This window comes from Aquarana catesbeiana, linkage group LG02 (assembly GCF_042186555.1).
Source record: "Aquarana catesbeiana isolate 2022-GZ linkage group LG02, ASM4218655v1, whole genome shotgun sequence".
Lineage (NCBI taxonomy): Eukaryota > Metazoa > Chordata > Amphibia > Anura > Ranidae > Aquarana > Aquarana catesbeiana.
The window spans coordinates 133,147,210-133,173,709 of record NC_133325.1 but is presented as its reverse complement, the minus strand read 5'-3'; the positions used below and the strand labels follow the sequence as shown (position 1 = coordinate 133,173,709).

The window sequence follows — 26,500 nt, the reverse complement described above, 5'->3', positions numbered from 1 at the left end:
GTAAGTTTTTTGGGGGGATCCCTAATAGATCAGACTATGATTTTTTTTTTAATTCTTCTTTCATTAGTTCTATACCTTGTAACACCAATAATATGTACCTTTATGTTCTCATGACCTGCCCCCTACTGGGTCAGATTTTCGTAACCCTGAATGTCATGTTTGTAATAGAAAGAAAACATAATAAAAACCACTAAATCCAGGATCCCATTAGGTGCCACCCTGTTACTCAGGAACTAAAGCAAATTTTTGTAATAGCTTATATGAGCAGATTTTTTTTTTCACGCTATGGCCTTGCTGTGCAAAGTTCTTCTGCTCTGGAACTGTCTGTTCCTGGGTGTCCTTGTCTTGTGCGTGGTTTACCACTGCCAATACCAGTTTAAACATAAAAGATGCTGTGCTAAACCAGTTTATACCAGTTTAGCCTGATATATATTTTATATATATATATATATAGATATATATATCTATATATATATATATATACATACATACAGTTGTGCTCATAAGTTTACAGGCCTGGCAGAATTTATGATTACTTGCCCATTTTTCAGAGAATATGAATGATAACACAAAAACTTTTCTTTCACTCATAGTTAGTGTTTGGCTGAAGCCATTTTTTATCAATCAAGGCCAAGTTGACCTGTCATTGGCTACAGCAGAATAAAGTGAAGGTTCTGGAGAGGCCATCTCAGTCTCCCAACCTCAATATCATTGAACCACTCTGGGGAGATCTCAAAACATTCAGTTCATACAAGACAGCCCAGGAATTTACAGGAACTGGAGGCTTTTTGCCAAGAGGAATGAGCATCTTTACCATCTGAGAAGAGGAAGAGCCTCATCCACAAATACCACAAAAGACTTCAAGCTGTCATTGATGTTAAAGGGGCAATACACGTATTAAGAACTAGGGTATGTAAACTTTTGATCAGGGTCATTTGGGTAGTTTCTGTTGTGATTATGATTTAAAAAGAGTAAACACAGTTGATTGATAAAAAATGGCTTCAACCAAACACTAACCATGAGTGAAAGAAATGTTTTTGTGTTATCATTCATATTCTCTGAAAAATGGCCAAGAAATCATAAATTCTGCCAGGCCTGTAAACTAAAGAGCACAACTATATATATATATATATATATATATATCACTGCTAATTGGAAGCCTGCTGAAGAACACTCAGAAACCACAGCATAACTGGAAGGAGATCAGTGTTCTCCACAGTGTTATTTAAGGAAACAATGTACTCCTGCCAGTTTTCCAGCAACAAGAACAGACTCTTGATAAACATTTGGATTGTGTCACATATGTTCCTAAGCAGGTGTACTCAGCAATCAATCTCCAACAGAAACTGCAAGTGAAACATGTATTGTGATGTTATGTCAGTGAATGGTGTATGTGGCTATGGCACTTTATTTTAACTTTCAAAAGTGTAGTAGCCATCTCTGTAGTAGCCATCTGTTTAAATCTTTGATGAGATAGTTTCAGTATTTAAAAGATTGTCACAGGGGAAATTTCACTTATGAGTGTTTCAATGTCTGTAAACTTTAGAAAGAACCTTAATGGGGTCAAAATAAATGCTGAATAAAGGTCCCTGCAAAAGAAGACACACTGGGGTTGATTTATTAAAACTGGAGAGGGCAAAATCTGGTGCAGCTTTGCATAGAAGCCAATCAGCTTCCATTTTTTTTTTGTCAAAGCTTAATTGAACAAGCTGAAGTTAGAAACTGATTGGTTACCATGCACAGCTGCACCATATTTCTCACTCTCCAGTTTTAGTAAATCAACCCCACCATAGTTATCTTTCCAGCAGACCATATGTCTCCAACCTTCCCTCCATAGACACGCCTGAAAGTATCAGATGCCCGTATACCCCGTCACATGCTATGGTTCCTTCCTCCAACCCCTATGTCACTGCTAAGTACTGTAGTAAGGTAAGGGTTGGAGGCCAAAGATACTTTTGGAGGCTGCAGAGTAGAGCTGCGCGATTAATTGTGAAAAGATCGCAATCTCTATTCAACCTCCCACACGATCTTAATCCAGCATTTCTACGATTCATGTAAAAAGTGCTGATGCCAAGCATTTGCACAAATATTGGTACTCATGCAAATGCTACGACAACCGAAACCAATATTTTCAGGCTCGGTTATTTCATCTGTCGGCGGGATTCCCCCCACTGACATGTAAGAAAAAAAAAAGCCACAATCACCAGTTGTTAAGGAGCAGGGCTGCCACTTGCTTAACAATTGATGACTCATTCAGCTGTCAAAAAAAGAATCATCCAGCAATGTTTATCAACAACATTGCTCAGCAGCTGAAAAAAAGAGGCAGATAAAAAGAAACATTGTATCTGCTTATCTGTTCTTCTGTTCATTCATTTACAGATCAAAGAGGTGAACATTGATCTGCAAATTAAGCAAGTTTAACCACTTATGGACCGCCCGCCGTCATTATACGGCGGCTCTTTGAAGTGGAATATCGTTGTTATGGCAGCAGCTAGCTGCCATAACTCCAGTATCTACTTCTTCAGCGGGCGGTCTGCTTTCAGATAAAAGTGGTCTCAGCTGTGAATTCGACACAAGATCACTTTTATCAGTGGCGGGAGAGGCCCCCCTCCCTCTGTGCTCCAGTGACCTCCGCCAGTGACAGGAGCCACCGGCAGCGATGGCCCCTACCCGGCTCCATACTATTGCAGGGCGGAAGCGATGTCAAAACGTCACTTCCGCCCATAGCTCTTAACCACATGTCGACCAGCCGCCGCAGTTTTACTGCGGCAGAATGGCACCGCTGGGCGAAACAACGTTATGTTACACCGCTTCACACTGTGGCCACTAGGGGCCACGCGCACCTGCTGCTCGCACCCGGAGCTGATGTGAGTGCCCGACGGACACGATGCCCGACGGGCTCCCACGATCGCTCGTGGCACACTGAGAACCAGTTCTCTGAGGGGAGAAGAGACTGATCGTGTGTTCATACAAAGTATGAACAGCAATCTGTCATCTCCCCTACACAGTCCCATCCCCCCTTCAGTTAGAACACAGAGAGGGAACACAGTTAACCCCTTGATCGCCCCCTAGTGTTAACCCTGCCAGTGACATTTTTACAGTAATCAGTGCATTTTTATAGCACTGATCACTGTTAAATGCCAATGGTCCCAAAAATGTGTCAAAAGTGTCCAATGTGTCTGCCATAATGTCGCAGTCCCGATAAAAATCGCCGCCATTACTAGTAAAAAATAATAATAATAATAAATCCTATAAATCTATCTCCTATTTTGTAAATGCTATAACTTTTGCGCAAACCAATCAATATACACTTATAGTGATTTTTAATACCAAAAATATGTGGACAAATACATATCGGCCTAAACTGAAAAAAGAAATAGCTTTTTTTTTTTAAAAATGGGGATATTTATTATAGCAAAAAGTACAAAATATTGTGTTTTTTTCAAAATTGTCGCTCTTTTTTTGTTTAATAAAAAACGCAGTGATGATCAAATACCACCAAAAGAAAGCTCTATTTGTGGGAAAAAGGACATCAATTTTGTTTGGGTGCAACGTCGCACGACCGCGCAATTGTCAGTTACTTGGCAGTGCCGAATGGAAAAAAATGGTCTGGTCATTCAGCACCCAAATCTTCCGGGCCTGAAGCGGTTAAAGGGACATTTTTTTTAAGCGACATTTTTTATTTATTTATTTATTTTATTGCATTTTAGTGTTAATATGAGATCTGAGGTATTTTTGACCCCAGATCTCATATTTAAGAGGTCCTGTCATGCTTTTTTTCTATTACAAGGGATGTTTACATTCTTTGTAATAGGAATAAAAGTGACACATTTTTTTTTAAAAGAACAGTGTAAAAATAAAAAATAAAAAGCAAAATAAATAAGAAAATTTTTTTTTTTTTTTTAACGTGCCCTGTCCCGCCAAGCTCTTGTGCAGAAGCGAATGCATACAAGAGTAGTGCCCGCATATGAAAACGGCATTCAAACCACACATGTGAGGTATCACCGTGATCGTTAGAGTGAGATCAATAATTCTAGCTCTAGACCTCCTCTGTAATGCAAAACATGCAAACTGTAGAATTTTTTAAACATCACCTATAGAGATTTTTAAGGGTAAAAGTTTGTCGCCATTCCAGGAGCGGGAGCAATTTTGAAGAGTGACATGTTGGGTATCAATTTACTTGGCGTAACATTATCTTTCACAATATAAAAAAAAATTGGTCTAACTTTACCTTTACTGTTGTCTTATTTTTTAATGTAAAAAAGTGTATTTTTTTTCCAAAAAAAGTGCTCTTGTAAGACTGCTGCGCAAATACGGTGTGACAGAAAGTATTGCGACAACTATTTTATTCTCTAGGGTGTTAGAAAAAATATATATATCATGTTTGGGGGTTCTATGCATGTTTCTAGCAAAAAAAAAAAAAAAAAATGATTTTAACTTGTAAACAACAAGTTTGAAAAATAGGCCAGGTCCTTAAGTGGTTAAAGCAACCTTGTCAAGTAAAAAAATATATATTTTTGGGGGGGTTTTTATTAAATTGTTCCTCTGTTTAACCCCTTAATAACCCTTAATTTACTCTAATCAGGCTTATTAAAACCTTATTCCCCTTCCCCATTTAATTATTATTTTATTATTTTCCTGCTGATTTTTTATTTTGTAAACTATTAATAATTAAACTTTTTTTTTTGCTTGCTTTGTTCATTAATATTTTTACACCTTTAACATATATTTACACGTTTCACATTGAAAAAAGCGCAAAATTAAAAAAAATATATATTTAATTTGCAAAATAACTTTTCAATGCTTTGTACCATTGCCGACAGCTGAAGTGTAAACAAAAAAGTTGTGGTAGGTATCGGCAATTGGTATCGGCGAGTACTGAAAAAAAAAGACCCTAATATAACTTAATACAAAGACAAGGAATTCCCCTAAGTGGACTTTTAAGGCACCTAGTAGTATCTTGTGTAAAAATGTACCGAAATATACAAAATAATATAATAAACAAATTTTATTAATGAATAAACAAAGTTAAAAAATTGTAACGAAACATTGATTTATCTAAGCAGTCGGTTTCTATCGCCATGCAAATAGATACATGAAAAAACCTCCTCACACCCAATGCGTTTCGGGATACAGTTTAGTCCTTCTTCAGGGGTGTAAAAAAGGGAGGGGTTCATATAATATTGAATGATTAAGTAGTTTACAATGTTTCGTTAAATCACAATAAAGACTTGCAGTCAAAATAGCACCAAATAATTGTGCCGGTGGGATTGCTGTCTTAAAGCAAAGGGGTATCAGAGAGGTCTGTAAATGTAAACTGAGTGTTGTTGTCCTCAAAAGGAAGAGATCCCCCCACACTCCGCGGCAACATGACTGCCAGAAGAATAATATACTGGGGCAAATGGAATCCCTGCTGATAGCGGTAAGATGGTAAAATTGATGGTCTGGCAAGAAGAAGGGCCAGATCCAGCAGCTTAGTGAGGAAAAGAATGAAAAGACCAGCTGCACATCCCAACATCCAGCTACAAAGCAGCACTTAGTAACCTCTGTTATATTATTATTGCTATGGGGTTAATTTACTAAAAGTGGAGAGTGCAAACTCTGGTGCAGCTGTGCATGGTAGCCAATCAGCTTCTAACTTCAGCTTGTTCACTTAAAGTGGAGTTCCACACAAAAAAGGGAACTTCCGCTTTTCGGAATCCTCCCCCCCTCCGGTATCACATTTGGCACCTTTCAGGGGGGAAGGGGGAGCAAATACCTGTCTAATACAGGTATATTGCTCCCACTTCCGGCATAGATACCCGCGCCACCTGCGGGTATCTACACCACTTTCCCCTTCTGTGGGAACGCGCAGTGCGAGTCGCGCATGCACAGTAGGTAACCAGGAAGTGAAGCCGCAAGGCTTCACTTCCTGATTCCCTTACCAAAGATGGCGGCGGCAGCAACCAAGAGCCGAGGAACAGATCGGCTTCAGGTGCTGACATCGCGGGCGCCCTGGACAGGTAAATGTCCATATTTTAAAAGTTAGCAGCTGCAGTATTTGTAGCTACTGACTTAAAAAAAAAAAAAAAATCGGCAGAACTCCGCTTTAAGCTTTGGCAAAAAACCTGGAAGCTGATTGGTTTCTATGCAAAGCTACACCAGTTTTTGCACTCTCCAGTTTTAGTAAACCATACTGGAGATTTGCATCCACTTTACCCACCCACTTTTCGAGTGTGAAAGGGTTAAAAATCTCTGTCCAGTTTCTATTGTTGCCCCCATTCTGAAGATTTCCCCTCACATTCTGTCCTGGAGACACAACAGGAAGTGAAAGAAATCTCCCAAAAATTAGGGGAAATCTCATCCTGGATAATTATCACCAAAACAGGTGTCACTATTGAAACATGTCCCCCCACTTTCTGTTCTAGTGGCAACTGTAACATTTTAGATTGTTTACTTTCTGTCCCATTTACAGGGGTCAATAGAAACACAGATGACAGAGTTTTTATCAGATGGGCACCCTATTCAAAAATAGAAACAAAACGTTTTGGTTGAAAATAAAGCCAAGCCCACTCTTAACGCGTCAACGCGTTTGCATGGTCAATCATCTTTCTCTTCACTTCCCTTTGTGGCTCAGTGGGAACCAGACTCGGAAACTGAGATTGAACCAGTGGACTGGAGCAAGACTTGGTCTTCTGTTGCTAATAGTTCATTTAACACTGCCACAGAGGTGGCATACAAATAGTTGCTTTGGTGGTATTGGGTCCCAGCTTGTATAGCCCATGCCAACCTAACCTCTAGTGACTGCTGTTTTCGGGGGTGTGGCCATAGTGGGGATGTATTACATATCTGGTGAACATATAGGCTTTTGGTCTCGAGTGTTTGGTCTGCTGTATTCCCTGTTCCACCTGAACATCCGAAAGAAGGCTACATTTGCTTTGCTGCACAGTACCATTCCAAGCTTATTTGCTCGTCAATAAAATATGGCATCCTATCTGTTCATAGCAGCCAAGAGGATGATTGCCCAGGCCTGGAAGAAACCTACAGTTCCCTTTCAGGGAGTGAGAGACTGTTTGATGACTATGATGCTTAACGAACAAATGTCTAGCAAATCTGAAAATTTGAAACCATGGTTGGCGTATGCCTTCCCTGACCTCCCCCTGAAAAGCGTGGGCTGGCTCTAACTGGTTTCTCTGACGATCCTGAGTCCCTACTCTTCCCCTCTCCCTCCTATCTTGCCTTTGTCTTATTTTCTTGTTTCCACCCTCTGTCTTTTTTCTCTTGATGGGTTTCTAAGCCCTATTTAGTCTCCTACTTGTGCCCAGGACTAATCACAATGTGGTTTGCTAGCTTATATGTCCTGGCTGATTTTGCTAACCATGGGGACTTACCCGGGAACCTATGCATGTTACATTTAGGTTTACTATGATTGTCTGTGGCGGATGTTCCTCCTCTTTTGTCTATGCTATGTATGTTTGTTTTCCCTTATGTCACCAGTCATAGGCCCTATGGATTAGGTGCCTTTTTGTGTTACTGTGTTTTAATGGTATAATTGAATAAAATTATTGAACCAGAAATTAAAGTAAAGGCCCATGTATAGTTTGCCTAAGATAGTTGTAAGTTGTCTCTTGTGTTTATTTGCTGAAAGGATCTGTTGTCCTAGGCACAGCTATCTGAACAAATTGCGTTGCACTGAGGGAGGGCCCAGTCTGTATTATTATAATAATTGTCATTAAAAATGATCAGCTCCTAGAAATGAGAATTTATTTTCTCTCCTCCAAGTTCAAGTCCAGTGTTTACCATGACCTCTGGATCACAGCTACTCATTACAGAACAAGTCAAAGGCTTTAATCACACTCAGCCCTTTGGATGAACTCTCAGTCATAAAACCTTGATCTACATAGCATATGTTGCTTTTTCACTACAGGGTATTTTAAGAGAATCTAAGCAGAGATGAAAAGGCAATCAAAGAATGGAATAAGACACATATAATAGACTAGAGGTCTAGTCATCATTGCTCCTAATATTTGTCCACATTACTGGCAATTCTTCATGAAGGATCAGTTACCCTCCAACTCATTCCATCTTCATCCACCAAGTATTGCTCCATGCTCACATTCCACCTTGGCCTTTCTCATTAAGTCTGCCACTGTTAGGAAAGCCAGTGGGAAATGGGGAATGTTCAAATTTTCCTTGCTGCTTTACAGAAATGAAAGTGTCTGCAAACATCAGGGATTGTTGTCCCAATCAAGGAATGTATGTATCTACATAGCCATGACCTGACCATGACACAAAACCCCTTGCATGTCCTCACTAAGGTCATTTGGCCTAAATGAATCTTGGGAGATCACAAATGTTTTTCGCCGGAAGAGGTTGGAGTTCACATTCATGCTAAAATAAGGAAAAATTTGGTGATAAGGCTGATTACTATAAAAATATCATTTTTGTAAATTTTTTTTAAAAAGTAGAACGCTAGAAAATCACATCTGTGAGGTAAGCTGCCTATACCGCTAAGGCTGGGCCCTATGTTTTCCTAAGTACCCCCTGAGACATTTAGTAAATACCTGTTGATCCTGTCCATAGAACCTATGGATAGACACATCCTGTGATAGGGAGACAATGACCTGCCTTCTGCCATGAAATCACTGCAGTGTTGTGTCCCTTGCTGCTGCTGTAGCTGCTTAGATGTTGGCACTGCTCATAGCCCTATCAGTGAACAGTAATGCCTAGCTCCGCCCATAGCCCTTTATATTGACAGCACATTGCTTTCTTTGAAGACACTTAACATGCCAGTTTGTCTTGAAAATGTTTGTTAATCACTATTAGAGGAAAAAAAATAGAGGCTTTAGAAAGACTTTAAAAAGACCAGGCAGGTCAATATTACCCCAGTGTAACTACCTTAATTCCAAATAACACAAAAAAAGTTAAAAAAAAAAAAAGTATGTAACAGGACCTGATCTCTTACAAGCAATGTTTAAAGTATATATAAAGCTAAAATTATTTTTAGCTTTGGACAGTGTAGGCATGGTTAGACCGTAACATGAGTTGTGGTCAGATTGTGGACATTCAAATTTTTACATATTCTTAACAAGTAGTAAATTAACTTTCAAACGAGCCCTTACCAACCTAGCTGCATGTACAGTGACATAAATCGCCCTCAGAACTGCTTTCACTTTCAGCAGCTTAGCTGCACCCTGCCCCCTCTAAGCAGTGATGTGGCAGCCTGCCAGTCTTTTTATCTCTAAAGTAAAAACATAGCACATATATGTGAAACACAAGGCCCACGGGCCGAATCCAGCCAGCAAGGCCTTGCCATGTGGCTCTCACACCCAGTTTTGCAGCCGGATCGTGGCAGAACTCCAATCCACCACCTCCATCTCCTAACTTCCGCTCCTGCTTCCCGCTGTCACTTGTAAACACAGAAGCCTTCTATGTTTACAAGGGACAGCTTTGCTTTCAGTGGCTTCCAAATGTAACAGATCCCTCAAGGAGGGGCACGGCTGGGATAACTCTCCAGAATCTGAGACTGAGAATGATCTCACTGCAAGGCAGCGCCATCTACACAGGGCAGTATAACGGAGCCAAATACACAGGTAGTAGAGAGAGCTGACTATGTAGACAGAGGAAGGAGACAGTAGAGATGCAAGAAAGCTTGGGGGCTGGGATGGTGTTGCACAATGTGTATAGCACACCCCTAAACCTTGCACTCTGAACACCATGCACCCCTGAACTCTGCACTCTATACATAGTGCACTCCTCAACTCTGCACTCTGTATGTAACGCACCCCTAAACTCTGAACTGTTTGTAATGCACCCTTAAACTTTGCACTCTGTGCATAGTGCACCCCTAAACTCTGCACTCTGTTAATAGCCCACCCCTAAACTCTGCACTCTGTTCATAGCACACCCCTAAACCCTGCACTGTTTGTAACGAACCCCTAAAATCTGCACTCTGTGCATAGCGCACCCCTAAACTCTGCACTCTGTTCATAGCCCACCCCTAAACTCTGCACTCTGTTCATAGCACCCCCCTAAACGCTGCACTGTTTGTAACGCACCCCTAAACTCTGCACTCTGTGCATAGCGCACCCCTAATTTCTGGACTCTGTGCATAGTGCACCCTTAGACTCTGCAATCTGAACACAGCGCACCCCTGAACTCTGCTCTCTATACATAGTGCACTCCTCAACTTTGCACATAACTCACCCCTAAACCCTGCACTGTTTGAAACGCACCCCTAATCTTTGCACTCCGTGCATAGTGCACCTCTAAACTCTGCATTCTGTGCATAGTGCACCCCTAAACTCTGCACTCTGTTCATAGTGCACCCCTAAACTCTGCACTCTGTTCATAGAGCTCCCCTAAACCTGAACTGTTTGTAACGCTCCCCTAAACTCTGCACTCTGTGCATAGTACACCCCTGAACTCTGCACTTTGTGCATAGTGCACCCCTAAACTCTGCACTCTGTGCATAGTGCACCACTAAACTCTGCACTCTGTGCATAGTGCACCACTAAACTCTGCACTCTGTTCATAGTGCACCCCTAAACCCTGCACTTTGTACACAGCACACCCCTGAACTCTATCCTGTACATAGCATACTCCTAAACTCAGCATTCTGTATGTAACGCACATCTGAATAATAAAAGAGTAGATACATAGTCCTAAAGATACAACCAGCCCTTTGAGGGAAACCATACTGCTGATGTGGCCCGTGAGATGAAATTGAGTTTGATCCCCCTGACATAGCAGGAGCATAGGAAGAGGGGGAGAGCAGAGTGCTGAAACCAGACTTGAATGGTTTCACTGCTTCTCTTATGGACGTTTCAGGATAAATTGCTCCACAGGGCCTGCAGCTACAGAGATCAGTTAGGCCTTGCTTTAGGCTGGGTAAACACTGTCACGTTGCACCCCCAAAGACTACATAACTGTACTGCAGGGTATCGCAACACACAGAAAAGTACTCTTGTGCTTTGGGTTCCCCCAACAAAGGGTTCATTGAGGTTTTAAACATGCTGGGATGTGTTGGCAGCTCATTTAAAGTAAATTAATGTGTAACGTAATGCAAGTTAGTGCACTAGCCTTAAAGCGTATTTACTGTGCAGAATTTGTAAATACAGTAAAACCTTGGATTGTGAGCATAATTTGTTCTGGAAACATGCTTGTAATCCAAAGTACTTGTATATCAAAGCGAATTTCACCATAAGAAATAATGGAAACTCAAATGATTCGTTCCACAACCATTTATGCATAAGTCCTTCAGTTTATAGTCTATATAAAAATATTATAGCAATGTAATAGGTTGTGTAACCATAAAATGTCCATCCACAAATGGAAGCCTCTACAAGGGGATTAGAAGCAAATCCAGCAGGAGCTACAGAGTATAAAAGAGAAGAGAGGTGCCTCTAAGTGTAGCAATATGGTTACATTTAATGAAGGTACAACATTTAGCAACTCTCATGGTTGATTAAAAGAGGCACATCTAAGTATGCAGGCATCCGGGGTAAAGCTGTCCACATAGACTGTCCTCCACACCGCCGGCTCTCACTGCTGTCAGTCTGCAATCGTAACCAGGAAGACTACCCTGCAGTAGAGCGATCTGAAAGCGAGGCTTGAAGCGCTTGTGGAAGGGATGACGTCAATGGTGGTGTGGAGGACAGTCTATGTGGACAGCTTTACCCCAGATGCCTGTATACTTAGATGTGACTGTTTTATTCATCAACCATGTGAGTTGCTAAATGTTGTACCTTCTTTAAATGTGACCATATTGCTACATTTAGAGGCGCCTCGCTTCTCTTTTATACCCAGTTGTGACATGACGGTACTTATATATCAAGACATCGCTTGCATGTCAAGTCAAAATTTGTTTAAAAATTTTGCCTGTCTTGCAAAACGCTCTCAAACCAAGGTTTTACTGTACTTAAATGTCCATAGTTGGTCCACAGGTTCACTTAAGCTTGCACTATCATCAGCTTAGGCAAGGATCACAATTACAGTCATTATCAGATCCAGTCTATAAACAACATATTTGTCTAAAATAACTCCAGGGCAAGGATCAAAACTAATTTTACATTGAAAACCAGAGGCATGTAATGCACAGAATGTGAAAAACATTTGTGTCTATGAGTGTGTTGCCCTGTGTTTGAAGCACAACAATAACGCTCCAGCTCTCTTTATGGGGAAGACATAAAAGTTATTATAATTAATAATAACAGAATTTACAAAACAGAGCTGGGATCTCTTTGAACAGCACGGCAGTGAGTCCTTTAACAAGAACTCATTTTCATTGCAGCTCATCCAACTAGCAGCTGCAGCCAAAATATTGTTTATCAAGGGAATATTAACACGCAACTGTCTCTAAAATTTACACAAATGAATTCTTCAAATATTCAATTGCTTACACTTCATTAAACAGTTGTAAATTTTTCTAAGGTACAGAAAAACGAATCCAGTAATTTATTTCAGACAGTTACAACTGTATATCACATTCCTGATTGTATGCACCAAAGATATTTATTTAAAGAGAATTCAAGCGTCTGTTTCCATTGTGGAATGGGTAAGGAAAGAGTCCTTTAAAAAGAAACTTTTTGGTAAAAAATGAATATTAACAATATATGTAACAGAAGCTATTTTTCTAATTAAAAACAACCTGTCAAGGGTTCACTATAGTCATATGAGCAGTCTCGTTTACATTCCCTCAGTAACTTTACAAGTCTTCATAGATACATCCCTGAGCTGTCACAGTATGCATGTGCAGCTCGCCCCAGCACCCCCTAATACTTCCCTGAGCCCCTTCTCCATCCAGCGATCTTGCACAAAAGCCCCGGCTGTCCGAGACTCTACCCCCTGATTGGCTCAGACACAACCCTATTGGCTCCCACTGCTGTCACTCAAATTAAATGAGCCAATTAGGAGAGAGAGTGGGCAGAGCCGAACTACGGCTCTGTGTCTGAATGGACACACAGAGCAGTGGCTCAGCTCAGGTGCCCCCATAGCAAGCTGCTTGCTGTGGGGGGGCACTCGGCAGGAGGGAGGGGCCAGGAGCACAGAAGTGGGACCCGAGAAAAGGAGGATCCGGCTGCTCTCTGCAAAACTACTGCACAGGGCAGGTAAGTATCACATGTTTTTTATTTTTAACCTCTTGGCATCCGCGCTATAGCCGAATGATGGCCACAGTGCGGACCTGAATTTCCCTGTATCCCCTGTGCATGCGCCCTGCACGTTGTGATCACCAAGTCACTGAGACTTGGGTGATCACTGATCCGAGTAGGGGGCCGGTTCCGGCCCCTTACCATGTGATCAGCTGTCAGCCAATGACAGCTGATCACATGATGTAAACAAAAGCTCGGTAATCATTTTTTTTTTCTCCTCACACTGACAGTGTGAGGAGAAAAAAAAGCTGATCGCTGGCTCATCGGCTCATCTGCAAGGGACAACGGTCCCGAAGAGGAAGAGGCAATTATGCCTCATCTGTTCCACCTGCCATTGCCACCTGACAGTGCCCACAGTGCCCCCCAGTGCCACCTATCGATGCCCATGAGTACCTCTTATCAATGCCCACAAGTGCCACCTATCAATGCCCACCAGTGGTGCCAATCAGTGCCACCTAGCAGTGCTGCCTATCAGTGTAACCGATCAGTGCCCATTATTGCCACCCATCAATGCCCATCACTGCCACCTATCAGTGCCCATCAGTGCCGCCTCATCAGCGTACATCAAAGAAGGAGAAAAATTTCCTGTTTTAAAATTTTTATATCAAAATATAAATTTTTTTTTTTTTTTTTTTTAATTCAGTATTTTTACATTTTTTTAACAAAAAATAAAAACCGCAGAGGTGATCAAATACCACCAAAAGAAAGCTCTATTTGTGCTGAAAAAATGATAAAAATTTAATTTGGGTACAGTGTTGTATGACCGCGCAATTGTCATTCAAAGTGCGTCAGCGCTGAAAGCTGAAAATTGGTCTGGATAGGGTTTAAGTGCCCAGTAAGCAAGTGGTTAAACGAAAAAAAAATGAGACTTTAATATCACTTTAAGGTCCATACACACTAGGCGGCTGAAAAAAATTGAGAACCACTGGCAGAAAAAGCAGCATAAAGATGCATATAGTGGCTCATATTGCACAAGAGTTTATGCGAGTTTATGGGCATTTGCTTTTATAAGTGTTTTTTTTTCCCCAAAACATTACTCTCTGCTCATCTTCCACTGTAATCAATGTACACTTGAAAACTCTGAAGGCTCCTAACATCACGTTTAGGTGCATTTTGTGTGTCAAGCATTTTTTCTGCCCAAAAGCTCCTCTCAAAAACACACTTTTGATGGTTTTCTTCCATTTTTTAAGCCTGAAAACAATCCTCTGCAAATACACTATATTACCAAAAGTATTGGGACGCCTCCCTTTACACACATATGAATTTGAATGGCATCCCAGTCTTAGTCCGTAGGGTTCAATATTGAGATGGATGACCCTTGGCAGCTATAACAGCTTCAACTCTTCTGGGAATGCTGTCCACAAGGTTTGGGAGTGTGTCTATGGGAATGTTTGACCATTCTTCCAGAAGCGCATTTGTGAGGTCAGGTACTGATGTGGATGAGAAGGCCTGGCTCGCAGTCTCCATTCTAATTCATCCCAGAACTATTCTATCGGGATCAGGTTAGGACTCTGTGCAGGCCAGTCAAGTTCCTCCACCCCAAACTCACTCATCTATGTCTTTATGGACCGCAGGGGGCACACGGGCAGCGTGATCATGGGAGGACATCATATGACAGCCTCCAGGCACAGTAAGCTGTCATTCAGCTATAGCATGGGCGGGAATGGTTAAGTGTTACTTATTCTGTTTTTTATCAGCCATGAAAGAGGACAAACGTCTGAAATGCATAGGATGTTTTTACGGTGTCTATTCAATAAAGGAATACTATTTTTTGGATGTCATCCTGAGTGCTGACCATCCCTTCCCTTATTCTGGTACATTGGAGGTGTCGGCAGCCTCGAGGTCTGAGCACCGGGCGGAGCTGTTATGTGGGAAGGTTGAAGTGCCTATACATCTGTTCTCTTCTGCAAATATCACTGTAAATGCCCAAACGTGCATGGACAAATAGGCTATCATAGAATTGTTTATACAGGCTAAAAATAAAAATGCCAAACGCCTATATAAGCATAATTTTTTTATGCTCAGTGTGTATGAGGCCTTACTGTCCCTGGCCCACCAACTTCATTTACTGGATTTCAGTTTTATTCAGTTAAATCATGAAGGCTCAGCGTTACATGTGGGTGTTACCTAGTGCTGTCTGCATGCAAATACAACCTGGCTAGGAATGCCCCTCCTCCAGACTGACAGCTGCCTATCAAGGCATTTTGATATTTGCATAACTCCTCCCAAAAGGCATCCTCTTCAGCCCCTCCCAACTGCCATAATCTGCATAAACTTCATAGAAAAGCCAAGAGAACCAGTGATGTTGTCACTGGGTTTAAATAATGTATGTAATAAAAAAATTAAAGGTTTTAATTAAAAAATGTGTTCCTCGTGTTGATGAGGAGGAAAGCAGTAACTAGGGAAGGCAAAATATAAACTGGTTAAACATCAATGATATTTTTTATAGACCGTGTCATCCCCCTCCCACCTCACATGCTTCCGTTCAGCTGACCAAAAATTAATGTCTGAAGAACAGCTGCATCCAATTATGGAATTTTACCCTTGTGTTAAAGCTTTGTGCATCGAGGTGATTTATTACCAAAAACGGGGTAATCTGAAAATGTTCCAAATAGCAACCAATGTAATGTTTGTCCTTTACATTGGTCTCTGGTTCTTTCCAAGGGGATTTCTTAAGATCCCCAGCCAGCTAAATTATACATTCCCACCATTGTGTTCCAGGTCTGTCTTGGTACCTCGATCGAGTAGAACATGCCTGGTGCAGCAACCATATAGGACACATTTCTCATCTGTAGGGTTGCCACCTCATCCCATTAAAACCGAACACATATTAATTACACAGGTTCTGTGGCTGATTTAGGTGGTAATTAATTAAACTCGTTTGGTGCCTTATCTGCATTAAATTAGCCCCAGAACCTGTATAATTCATATGTGTTCGGGTTTAAAGGGATGAGGTGGCAACTCTACTCAACTGTCATCTCCTGGATCTAGGGAACACCAGCTCTACAGAGGTATCATGCGCCCAGCCCCATAAGCCAAGCATTTCTGAAGAAAGTTCATTCCACTGCCTTCCACAGTAACATTTTTGTTTCAGCCATTTCAATCCCCTTCCTATGGAATAAATATCAGAATGACCACACATACCTGAAGGTGGCAACGCAGTTGGTGATTGGCCAGCCAATAACAAATGACCTCTCTGGGTATGTGCTGCCTTCACAGACTTCCTCCATGCATGATGCTGTCCACATCTCACTGACTCGCACATGGTGCTTCAGTTTATAGTGGGATGGGGATCTACAAATAAAATAAAGGCATACATTAGTAGAAAATATTGTCAATAACAACTGCAGACCAAGAAGAATTTGTTGTATCTAACTCATCTGGGCCTGTAAATCATTTCTATATCTGTGCAGCAAATCTGTTGATTGTATCTGTGTCATGCACGCTATGTAACAAAAAGGAAGAGAAGCTGGACTCAGTTTCACAAAACATGCATTTTGTAGACACAGCATGAGACAGTATTATAAAAAATAACACATTGTCCTACATATGTAGGAATGAGAAGATGAATCTTTACTCTTAAAGTAGTATGATGGCACACAGAGAGGCTGCACGTAACTGTGTAGTCATTAGGTAGAGAATGCACACCATAGCGGTGGCTCTACTGAGTTACCAAAAGATCAGGGGCACCGCAGCAAAAGAAGTGTAGTTAGGGAACGTTAGGGGCACCCCCAAGGCAGAAGGGACACTACAAGGACTGCAAAGAAGCAGTGGCACTGCTATGGGTGTGTGAACCGCACCAGGGTGACACCTGCCAGAGGGGTGACACCAGGGGTGGCTGTGGACTGACCGTTCGGTGACAGGAGAGCGAAGCGGAAGCAGGAGGTGGTGGCTGCAACCTCCGATCTCTACAGTAGCTCAATTGGGAGAGCAGGTCAGAGTCCCGGGCTGTGACTGTGCCTCGGCAGCCTTGCTAAACACAACTGGTAAAAAGGAGCCGGCGAGCTGTGGTAAGGTGAGAGTCCCTCTCTCACCCCCTACCTCTTTCCCCCCTCCCTCTCTCCCCTTCTCCCCCTTTCTCTCCTTTTCTATCTCCCCCATTTCTCTCTCCTTCCTTTTCCTATTCTTCTCATGGGGGGGGGGGGCAGTGGCAGGCTAGTGAGGGGTTGGGGGGAGCACTGTGGTAGGCCAGAGACCCCGCATAGTAACCAGACAACTCACGCAGCCACCAGAGACCCAACATAGCCACCAGAGACCCCACACAGCCACCAGAGACCCCAAATAGCCACCAGAGGCCCTGAGTAGCCAAAAGAGAACCCACACAGCTGCCTGAGACCCCTGCATAGCCACCAGAGACCCCACATAGCCACCAGAGACCCTGCTTAGCCACCGGAGAACCCACACAGCCACCAGAGACCCCTGCATAACCACCAGAGACCCCACACAGCCATCAGAGACCCCAAATAGCCACCAGGGACCCTGCTTAGCCACCAGAGAACCCACACAGCCACCAGAGACCCCTGCATAGCCACCAGAGACCCCACACAGCCATCAGAGACCCCAAATAGCCACCAGAGACAATGCTTAGCCACCAGAGAACCCATACAGCCACCAGAGACCCCTGCATAGCCACCAGAGACCCCACATAGCCACCAGAGACCCCACACAGCCACCAGAGACCCCAAATAGCCACCAGAGACCCTGCTTAGCCACCAGAGACCCTGCTTAGCCCCCAGAGAACCCACACAGCCACCAGAGACCCCTGCATAGCCGCCAGAGACCCCACATAGCTACCAGAGACTCCACACAGCCACCAGAGACTCTGCATAGCCACCAGAGAACCCACACAGCTGCCTGACACCCCTGCATAGCCACCAGCGACCTCACATAGCCACCAGAGACCCTGCATAGCCACCAGAGAGCCCACACAGCCACCAGAGAACCCACACAGCCACCAGAGACCCTGCATAGCCACCAGAGAGCCCACACAGCCACCAGAGACCCCAAATAGCCACCAGAGAACCCACACATCCACCAAAAACCCCTGCATAGCCACCAGAGACCCTGCATAGCCACCAGAGACCCTGCTTAGCCACCAGAGAACCCACACAGCCACCAGAGACCCCTGCATAGCCACCAGAGACCCCACACAGCCATCAGAGACCCCAAATAGCCACCAGAGACCCTGCTTAGCCACCAGAGAACCCACACAGCCACCAGAGACCCCTGCCTAGCCACCAGAGACCCCACACAGCCATCAGAGACCCCAAATAGCCACCAGAGACAATGCTTAGCCACCAGAGAACCCACACAGCCACCAGAGACCCCTGCATAGCCACCAGAGACCCCACATAGCCACCAGAGACTCCACACAGCCACCTGAGACCCCAAATAGCCACCAGAGACCCTGCTTAGCCACCAGAGACCCTGCTTAGCCACCAGAGAACCCACACAGCCACCAGAGACCCCTGCATAGCCACCAGAGACCCCACATAGCTACCAGAGACTCCACACAACCACCAGAGACTCTGCATAGCCACCAGAGAACCCACACAGCCGCCTGAGACCCCTGCATAGCCACCAGCGACCTCACATAGCCACCAGAGACCCTGCATAGCCACCAGAGAGCCCACACAGCCACCAGAGAACCCACACAGCCACCAGAGACACTGCATAGCCACCAGAGAGCCCACACAGCCACCAGAGACCCCAAATAGCCACCAGAGAACCCACACATCCACCAAAAACCCCTGCATAGCCAGAAGAGACCCCAAATAGCCACCAGAGAACCCAGATAGACACCAAGACCCTGCATAGCCTCCAGATAACCCACACAGCCACTAGAGACCCTGCATAGCCACAAGAGACCCTGCATACCCACCAGAGAACCCACACAGCCACAAGAGACCCCAAATAGCCACCAGAGACCCTGCTTAGCCACCAAAGAACCCACACAGCCACCAGGTCTGGCTCTCTTAAAGAGGAATTGCAATCTGCTCACAAAATTAGTGAAACAAAAATCTTTGCCATTCTGAGGCATCCCTCAAACCACTTTACATATTATTTTATATATACTGTGATTTTGTACTTGCCAAATATACTGCAGAAATCTCCTTCCACTGAGTCTGGCTGCAACCATTTTAACTGTGGGCAGCTGAAGCTGCTGCCTGTTCACTTCCTGGATTTACACAGACACACAGAGGCACACCTCCAGCTCTGCAGCCCTGCAGCTCTCATTGACCCTCCTATGACTCACCCCCTCCCTTCTTGGCAAACTCTAATGAGAGTGAGAGAGAGCTGTGCATGATATCATAAGCCTAGGCCTTTTACCAGACAAGAAACAGGAAGTGGGCTGTATAAGGTATTTACTGGCAGAAAAAAAAATGTTTTACTATCCAAAGTTAAAACAACAAGGGGAGAAGATTTAATAGATGGAAAGATAAAAAAATGACTGAAGGTCCGCTTTTTTAATGAGTGCCTGTTCCAGTCCCTTAGTTGAATTTAAAGTGATTGTAAACAATCACCTTGTAAAACAACCCATTTAGTTTAAAATAGAAATGAAAGGCAAAACATTTTTGTATAGATATAAAAATACTTTATAAATACCCTTTTTCCCAGTTTTTATAAGTGATCACATTCCCTCTGTTCTCAGCTGCCTAAGAGCTGAGGGGAGTAGAAGCAGCAGTAACTGATCTGCGAATGGCCGTGCAGTGGGAGCGTGTCAGGACAAGTCATTGATCATTGGAGGAGGGTATACTGAGTTCCCAGCATAACTAGAGAACTGACCACGGTGTGTTCTCCTGCCTAGTGTGGTCAGTTTTTATTAGAAAAGCAGAGGGGCTGGCAGGAACACCAGGGATTTCACACAAAGGAAGCCAAACAAAGAGAACAGGAGACTTTCTCATACAAGTACATGGTACAGCAGCCACATATCAGAAATATGAAGTGTTGGGGTAATAAACACTTTAACCTGCCCCACAGGCAGATTACGGCAGCAGGAGGGGGGACAAGGACAGAGGAGTATTTTAACTAAAAGCAGAGGAATCAGCACAAGGGATACATTCTACTGATAAGTTATGTCCATTGTGCTGGTATTTATGTTTTTAATTTTAGCTACACTTATGCTCCATTTACACCTGGGCGATTTCAATCGCGGGCGGAATCTTTTGGGCGACACGCGTCCTGCGATTTTGTTCGTGCAATTTTGCCACCATTTGTTGTGCGACTCTTCCTGTGTTTTGCAGCGATTCAAATCGCCCGGGTGTGAATGGAGCCTTATGCCCCGTACACACAATCGGATTTTCCGACGGAAAATGTTTGATGGGAGCTTGTTGTCGGAAATTCCGACCGCGTGTAGGCTCCATTGGACATTTTCCATCAGAATTTCCGACACACAAAATTTGAGATCTGGATCTATAATTTTCTGACAACAAAATCCGTTGTGGTAAATTCCGATCGTGTGTACACAATACTGAGGAACAAAGTTCCACGCATGCTCGGAATCAAGCAGAAGAGCCGCACTGGCTTCTAAACTTAATTTTTCTCGGCTTGTCGTACGTGTTGTACGTCACCGCGTTCTTGACTTTTGAAATTTCCGACAAGATTTGTGTGACCGTGTATTGCAAGACAAGTTTGAGCTAACATCTGTCGGAAAAAAAAAAACATGGATTTTGTTGTCGGAATGTCCGATCGTGTGTACGGGGCATTCGGGTTTGATTTACTAAGGGCAAATAGACTTTGCACTTTGCGAGTGCCGGTGCACCCATTTTCCCCAGAACTTAGTGGTAAAGCTCTGCTGATTTCCATCATCCATCGTGTGCGAGCAAAAATGCTGTTTTTGTTTTACTTTTCTTGCATCTGATATTGGGTATTCTTTACAAAAAACATTTGTAGTAGTGAATCAAAACTATAGACCTTTAGGTGCCACAATATCCCTACATCTTAGAATTGCTGTTTCTTTCCAATTATCTTAGGCCAGGTCCCATTTGCTTTAACTTGCATTATTTGGTGATTTTACCAGCTCTGCATTTAAAAACAATATTCTCTTTTCTATTGTATAGACTTTCTTCTTTATCAAATTACTATTTCTATGTTCTCTGCCATGGGGGGGCCAAGGTATAGGAAATGTATTTCTTTATACTATTTAAATGCCTTCAATATATGAACAGCCTCTGCTTTAGAAGTGCATTTGTCATTAAAACCTGGTAAAAGCAGCAGAATAGGTTTAGAACCAGCTAGAAAGAGCAGAAATCCAGGCCACTTCCAACAGATTACCTAACAGGTCAGCCGCATTTCTCTGCTGGGGAAGGGAGGATTATGTCCAGCATAAGAACACACAGTGACTTCCTTTAATACCCAAGGTCATGTTTACTATGTTAGGTTTATAAATGAGAGATTATGTCTAACAGTCACATCATATCCTTTGTCCATAAACATGCTGCATTCTTCAGCTGGAACTGTCAGTGGTAACACACACCTACGTAAATAAAATGTTCTCATGTATCTATCATGCTTTCTAGCTATACACAGTAAGTGAACATGATCTGCTTAAAGGAAAATATATATAATAAAAACTATAAAAATAATAATTTTTTGTATAAAACACAAAAAAAAAAAAAAGCTGGGCTTTTTAGTAAGAAAGCCCAGCACTACTTCCTTTTATGACAAACTACAAACTAAAAGACCCTGCTACATACCTCTCAATATTTTGAGATGGGAATGAGGGACACCTACCAGCAAACGTATGTAGGCATAGGACACACCTCCTGCCACACCCACATAACCACTTGCCGACCGCCGCATGCCGATGTACGTCCAAACTTTGGCGGCGGATATCGTTGTTATGGCAGCAGCTAGCTGCCATAACCCTGGTATCCCCGTTTTCGTGTGGCGGTCGGCTTTAAGTGGTCTCTGCAGTGGATTCGCCGCAAGATCACTTTTATCGGTGGCGGGAGAGGGGCCCCCCCTCCCGCCGCGATCCGATGCCCTCCGCCGCTTACCGGAGCCGTCGGTAGCGGCGGAGGCGATCGCGTCCTTCTCCATGCTGTGCCTGGAGACGAGTGAGGCTAAGATGGCGCCCACTCGTCTCCATGACACTGCTGGGCGGAAGCGACGTCAAAACGTCACTTCCGCCCATACGTCTTAAAGGCACATTTTTTTCAATGTCATTTTTTTAAATGACTTTTTTTTTTATTGCATTTTAGTGTAAATATGAGATCTGAGGTCTTTTTGACCCCAGATCTCATATTTAAGAGGACCTGTCATGCTTTTTTCTATTACAAGGGATGTTTACATTCCTTGTAATAGGAATAAAAGTGACACAATTTTTTTTTTTAAACTGTGTAAAAATAAATAAAATAACGTAAAATAAATAATAGAAATAAAAAAAAATTTCTAAAAACCCCCCCGTCCCGGCGAGCTCGCGTGCAGAAGCGGACGCATACCTGAGTAGTACCCGCATATGAAAACGGTGGTCAAACCACACATGTGAGGTATCGCCGTGATCGTTAGAGCGAGTGCAATAATTCTAGCCCTAGACCTCCTCTGTAACACAAAACATGCAACCTGTAGAATTTTTTAAACGTCGCCTATGGAGATTTTTGAGGGTAAAAGTTTGACGCCATTCCACGAGCGGCCTCAATTTTGAAGTATGACATGTTGGGTATCAATTTACTTGGCGTAACATTATATTTCACATTATTAAAAAAATGGGCTAACTTTACTGTTGTCTTATTTTTTTATTCAAAAAAGTGATTTTTTTCCAAAAAAAGTGCGCTTATAAGACCGCTGCGCAAATACGGTGCAAAAAAAAGTATTGCATTGACTGCCATTTTATTCTCTAGGGTGTTAGAAAAAAAACAATATATAATGTTTGGGGGTTCTAAGTAATTTTCTAGCAACAAAACCTGTATTAAACATGTAAACACCTAAAATCCAAAACAATCCTTAAGTGGTTAAAGGAGAATTAACCAAAAAAAAAGGTTAATGAAATCCACAAGGGCTTTTTTTTACCACTACTATTCCTTTATATTGGCTTTTAATATTTACAAATGCAGCAATTTAGAAATTGATGAAAGGTTTAACACTGGGAAACTATTTTTGAAAGTTCAAGTCAGAGTGCTTTTTTTATACAACTATATAGATCAGACCAAAATGAGGGACAATGAGGGGGAAAGAGGGACAGAGGGACATTATTCCAAATCAGGGTCAGTCCCTCCTAATCAGGGACAGTTGGGAGCTATGCTGCTAGCACAACAGCTATAAGAACGTATTCACAGAGCTAAAAGCTTACTTGCAGCTTAACAACACCTGTTGGCTGCAAGTTGTAAATAACATTCAAACAATAAATCACATTCCCTTCTAAAATTTTTTTTATAAATATGTATTTTTTTATATATTATTTGTAACACTCAACATAATATAGAAAATACATTTAAAAACACATTGTAAAAAAAATCTGTCTCTCTTACAATGTGGAGCTGTACCACATCGGGATGGTAATGATGGCATAGGGTGTGCCAGGTGTGCCTGGGCACACCCTAATCACACCATGGGGGGGGGGGGGGCGATTCTCCGAACTTCCTGGAGCCCCCTGTTTCCCCCTGCAGTGCTGCCAGCTTCCCTCCTCTCCTCTCCCGCCAGCTGTTGCGGGCGATGTTTCATGATAAAGAACGGGGGGAGGGACCAGAAAATATTTCTTTTTCTAGCCCCTTCCTTTTCTGAATGAACACAGTGAGCGATCTGTACCGATCGCTCCTGTGTTCATTCTTAACTGAAGTTTGTGAATGAACAGGAAGCCTCTCAGCACAGAGCACTTCCCATTTGTTCACTGTCCAGTGCAGCTGAGGCTGCAGAGAAAGGGCCTGTAGAATCTCAGTCCCTTTCCCGGTCTCAAAAGTGAGACATCAGGGGTCTGTTTAGATCCCTTATATTTCACCAAAGACCCCCAAAGGGGCTCCTAAACAAATTGTAAAAAAATACAGTAAAAAATAATAATAAATAATAAAAATAAAAAACTACTGACACTGTCCATTGCCTTACTGACACCAATCTCTGCTCTAATGACACCGCCCACTGCTTTGCTGATATACACACATGTGTTATTGTACTCTGGGGTGCACACCCTAATAATATAGGCTGTGAACACCAATGAATAATGGGATACCCTCCCACAGCTCCAGCAGAGGTAGGAAAACTCGTGACAGCCGGTAGAGCTGGAATGATGCTGTAGCAGTATAGATTGGTAAAATATCTATGACTTTTAAAGGGTCAGCCCACCCAAAAGTAATATTTTAACTATATGCGGAGTCGAGTAGGCAGAGTTAGACTCTTGCTCCTTATATGTCCTGGATACAACCGCAAGATCTCACTACTATAATTCCTGACTGTACTTCATGTACAAATTGAGCTAATTCATACTATGTGCTGTAATCTGCATTTTACCGCACTGTAAAACACCAGTCACCCACAATGACACACAGAAAACAATTGTTTTCTGTGTGTCTTATTAACACTGCAACCAGAGCTGCGCTGCAACTGGCTGCAATAAAATGCAGACATGCTGCATTTTTTTGCAGCGCCTTGTACAGGATAGTATGTCACCGTACAGCAGCACATCACGCTGCTCTACAGTGACATAAATGAAGTGTACTTTTGTACACTTCATACAAAGTTTGTACCAAACTGCATCACCATTCCAAACTCGCTCACCCATGTCTTTACGAACCTTGCTTTGTGCACTATTCCAAATCATTTGGTGGAGAGGAGATTATGGTGTGGGGTTGTTTTCAGGGGTTGGGCTTGCCCCCTTAGTTTCAGTGAGGGGAACTCTTAAGGCATCAGCATACCAAGATTTTTTGGACAATTTTATGCTCCCAACTTTGTGGGAACGGTTTTAGGATGGCTCCTTCCTGTTCCAACATGACTGAGCACCAGTGCAAAAAGCAAAGTCCATAAAGACATGAATAAGCGAGTTTGGGGTGGAGGAACATGACTGGTCTACACAGAGTCCTGACCTCAACCAGATAGAACACCTTTGGGATGAATTAGAGTGCAGATTTCGAGCCAGGCCTTCTTGTCCAACATCAATGTCTGACCAAATGTGGTTCTAGAAAAATGGTCAAACATTCCCATAGACACACTCCTAAACCTTGTGGACAGCCTTCCCAGAAGAGTTGAAGCTGTTATAGCTGCAAAGGGTGGGCCAACTCAATACTGAACCCTACAGACGAAGACTGGGATGCCATTAAAGTTCATGTGGGTAGGTAGTGATTGACCCGGAACCGACTAAGCGTATATCTAGATACTACAAGGAGATTAGATTGGGAGGACCTGACCTGACCGCTAGTCCCAGAAGCAGGTGGACGACTTTCATTCCGGAACTGACTGAGGAATTGTGGCAGGAGGTACTCGATACATATTTCGTATCGGTGATTTCCTCCACGGATAGAATGATACAGCTTCGATATCTACACCAGATGTACTACACTCCAACCAGACTATTTAAAATGCACAGAAGGGACAACCCAGAGTGTCATAAATGTAGGGGAGATGAGGGAACTTTCCTTCATATGGTGTGGGATTGTCCTAAGATAAGACCTTTGTGGTCTCAGGTGACCGAGTTCATATCTGACCACTTTGGGCTTCCAAACATATGCTCTCCTATGAGATGTCTGTTGGGGATTTTTGATCAGGAAGAGATGAATACAAATACTAAACTGTTCCTTAGACTTCTCTATTTTGGGGTGAGAAAACTGATCGCTCGACGATGGATTCATGATGAACAACTCACCTTGGGAATGTGCATACAAATAATAAATGCTGATGTACTTATGTATAGAATGACATACGAGGCGAGAGGAGCCCCCAAAAAATTTAGGAAAGTGTGGTGTAGGTGGACTGAGTCCAAAAATACCTTATCGGTAGAAGAGGAGGGGAGCAATAGAGAGGAAAGAATGTAGGCAATGATGAGGGTGGACAGTAGAATGTTGAAAGAAAGGATGCATACAATATTATGAGCAGATAAATAATAAGGGGGGGTGGGAAGGGAGGGGAGGGTGTCCATACAGGGGAGGGTCTTTTGGGAGTCTGTTTTTCTCTGGTTGAAACTAAGTTTCCAATGTTTATGTTGACTGTCCAGACGCTCTTCTTTCTGACCGGTCTTCCAATAAAATATGATATATATATATAAAATAAAGATTTAATAAAAAAAATAAAAAAAAAGAGCAAAACAATCAGGTTGAATGAAGTAAAAGCATTTTTTTTTTTAACATTGAAAGGAATAACTACAAAACATGTGAAACTGGATGTGTTATATGTGTAGAGGTAACATGTTATCTTCAATGTGATGTATAACGACCTATTGACTACAG

General features: G+C 42.8%; 1 protein-coding gene across 2 annotated transcripts in view; it reads right to left on the bottom strand.

Moving 5' to 3' along the window:
* Positions 1 to 26,500, bottom strand: part of ARHGAP20 (Rho GTPase activating protein 20) — a 217,869-nt gene that overhangs the window by 89,139 nt on the left and 102,230 nt on the right. For both annotated transcript variants that reach the window (XM_073613484.1, XM_073613485.1), the window contains one exon: positions 16,275 to 16,424. In XM_073613484.1, coding sequence (XP_073469585.1) covers positions 16,275 to 16,424 — 150 coding nt within the window. The remainder of the gene's footprint in view (positions 1 to 16,274; positions 16,425 to 26,500) is intronic.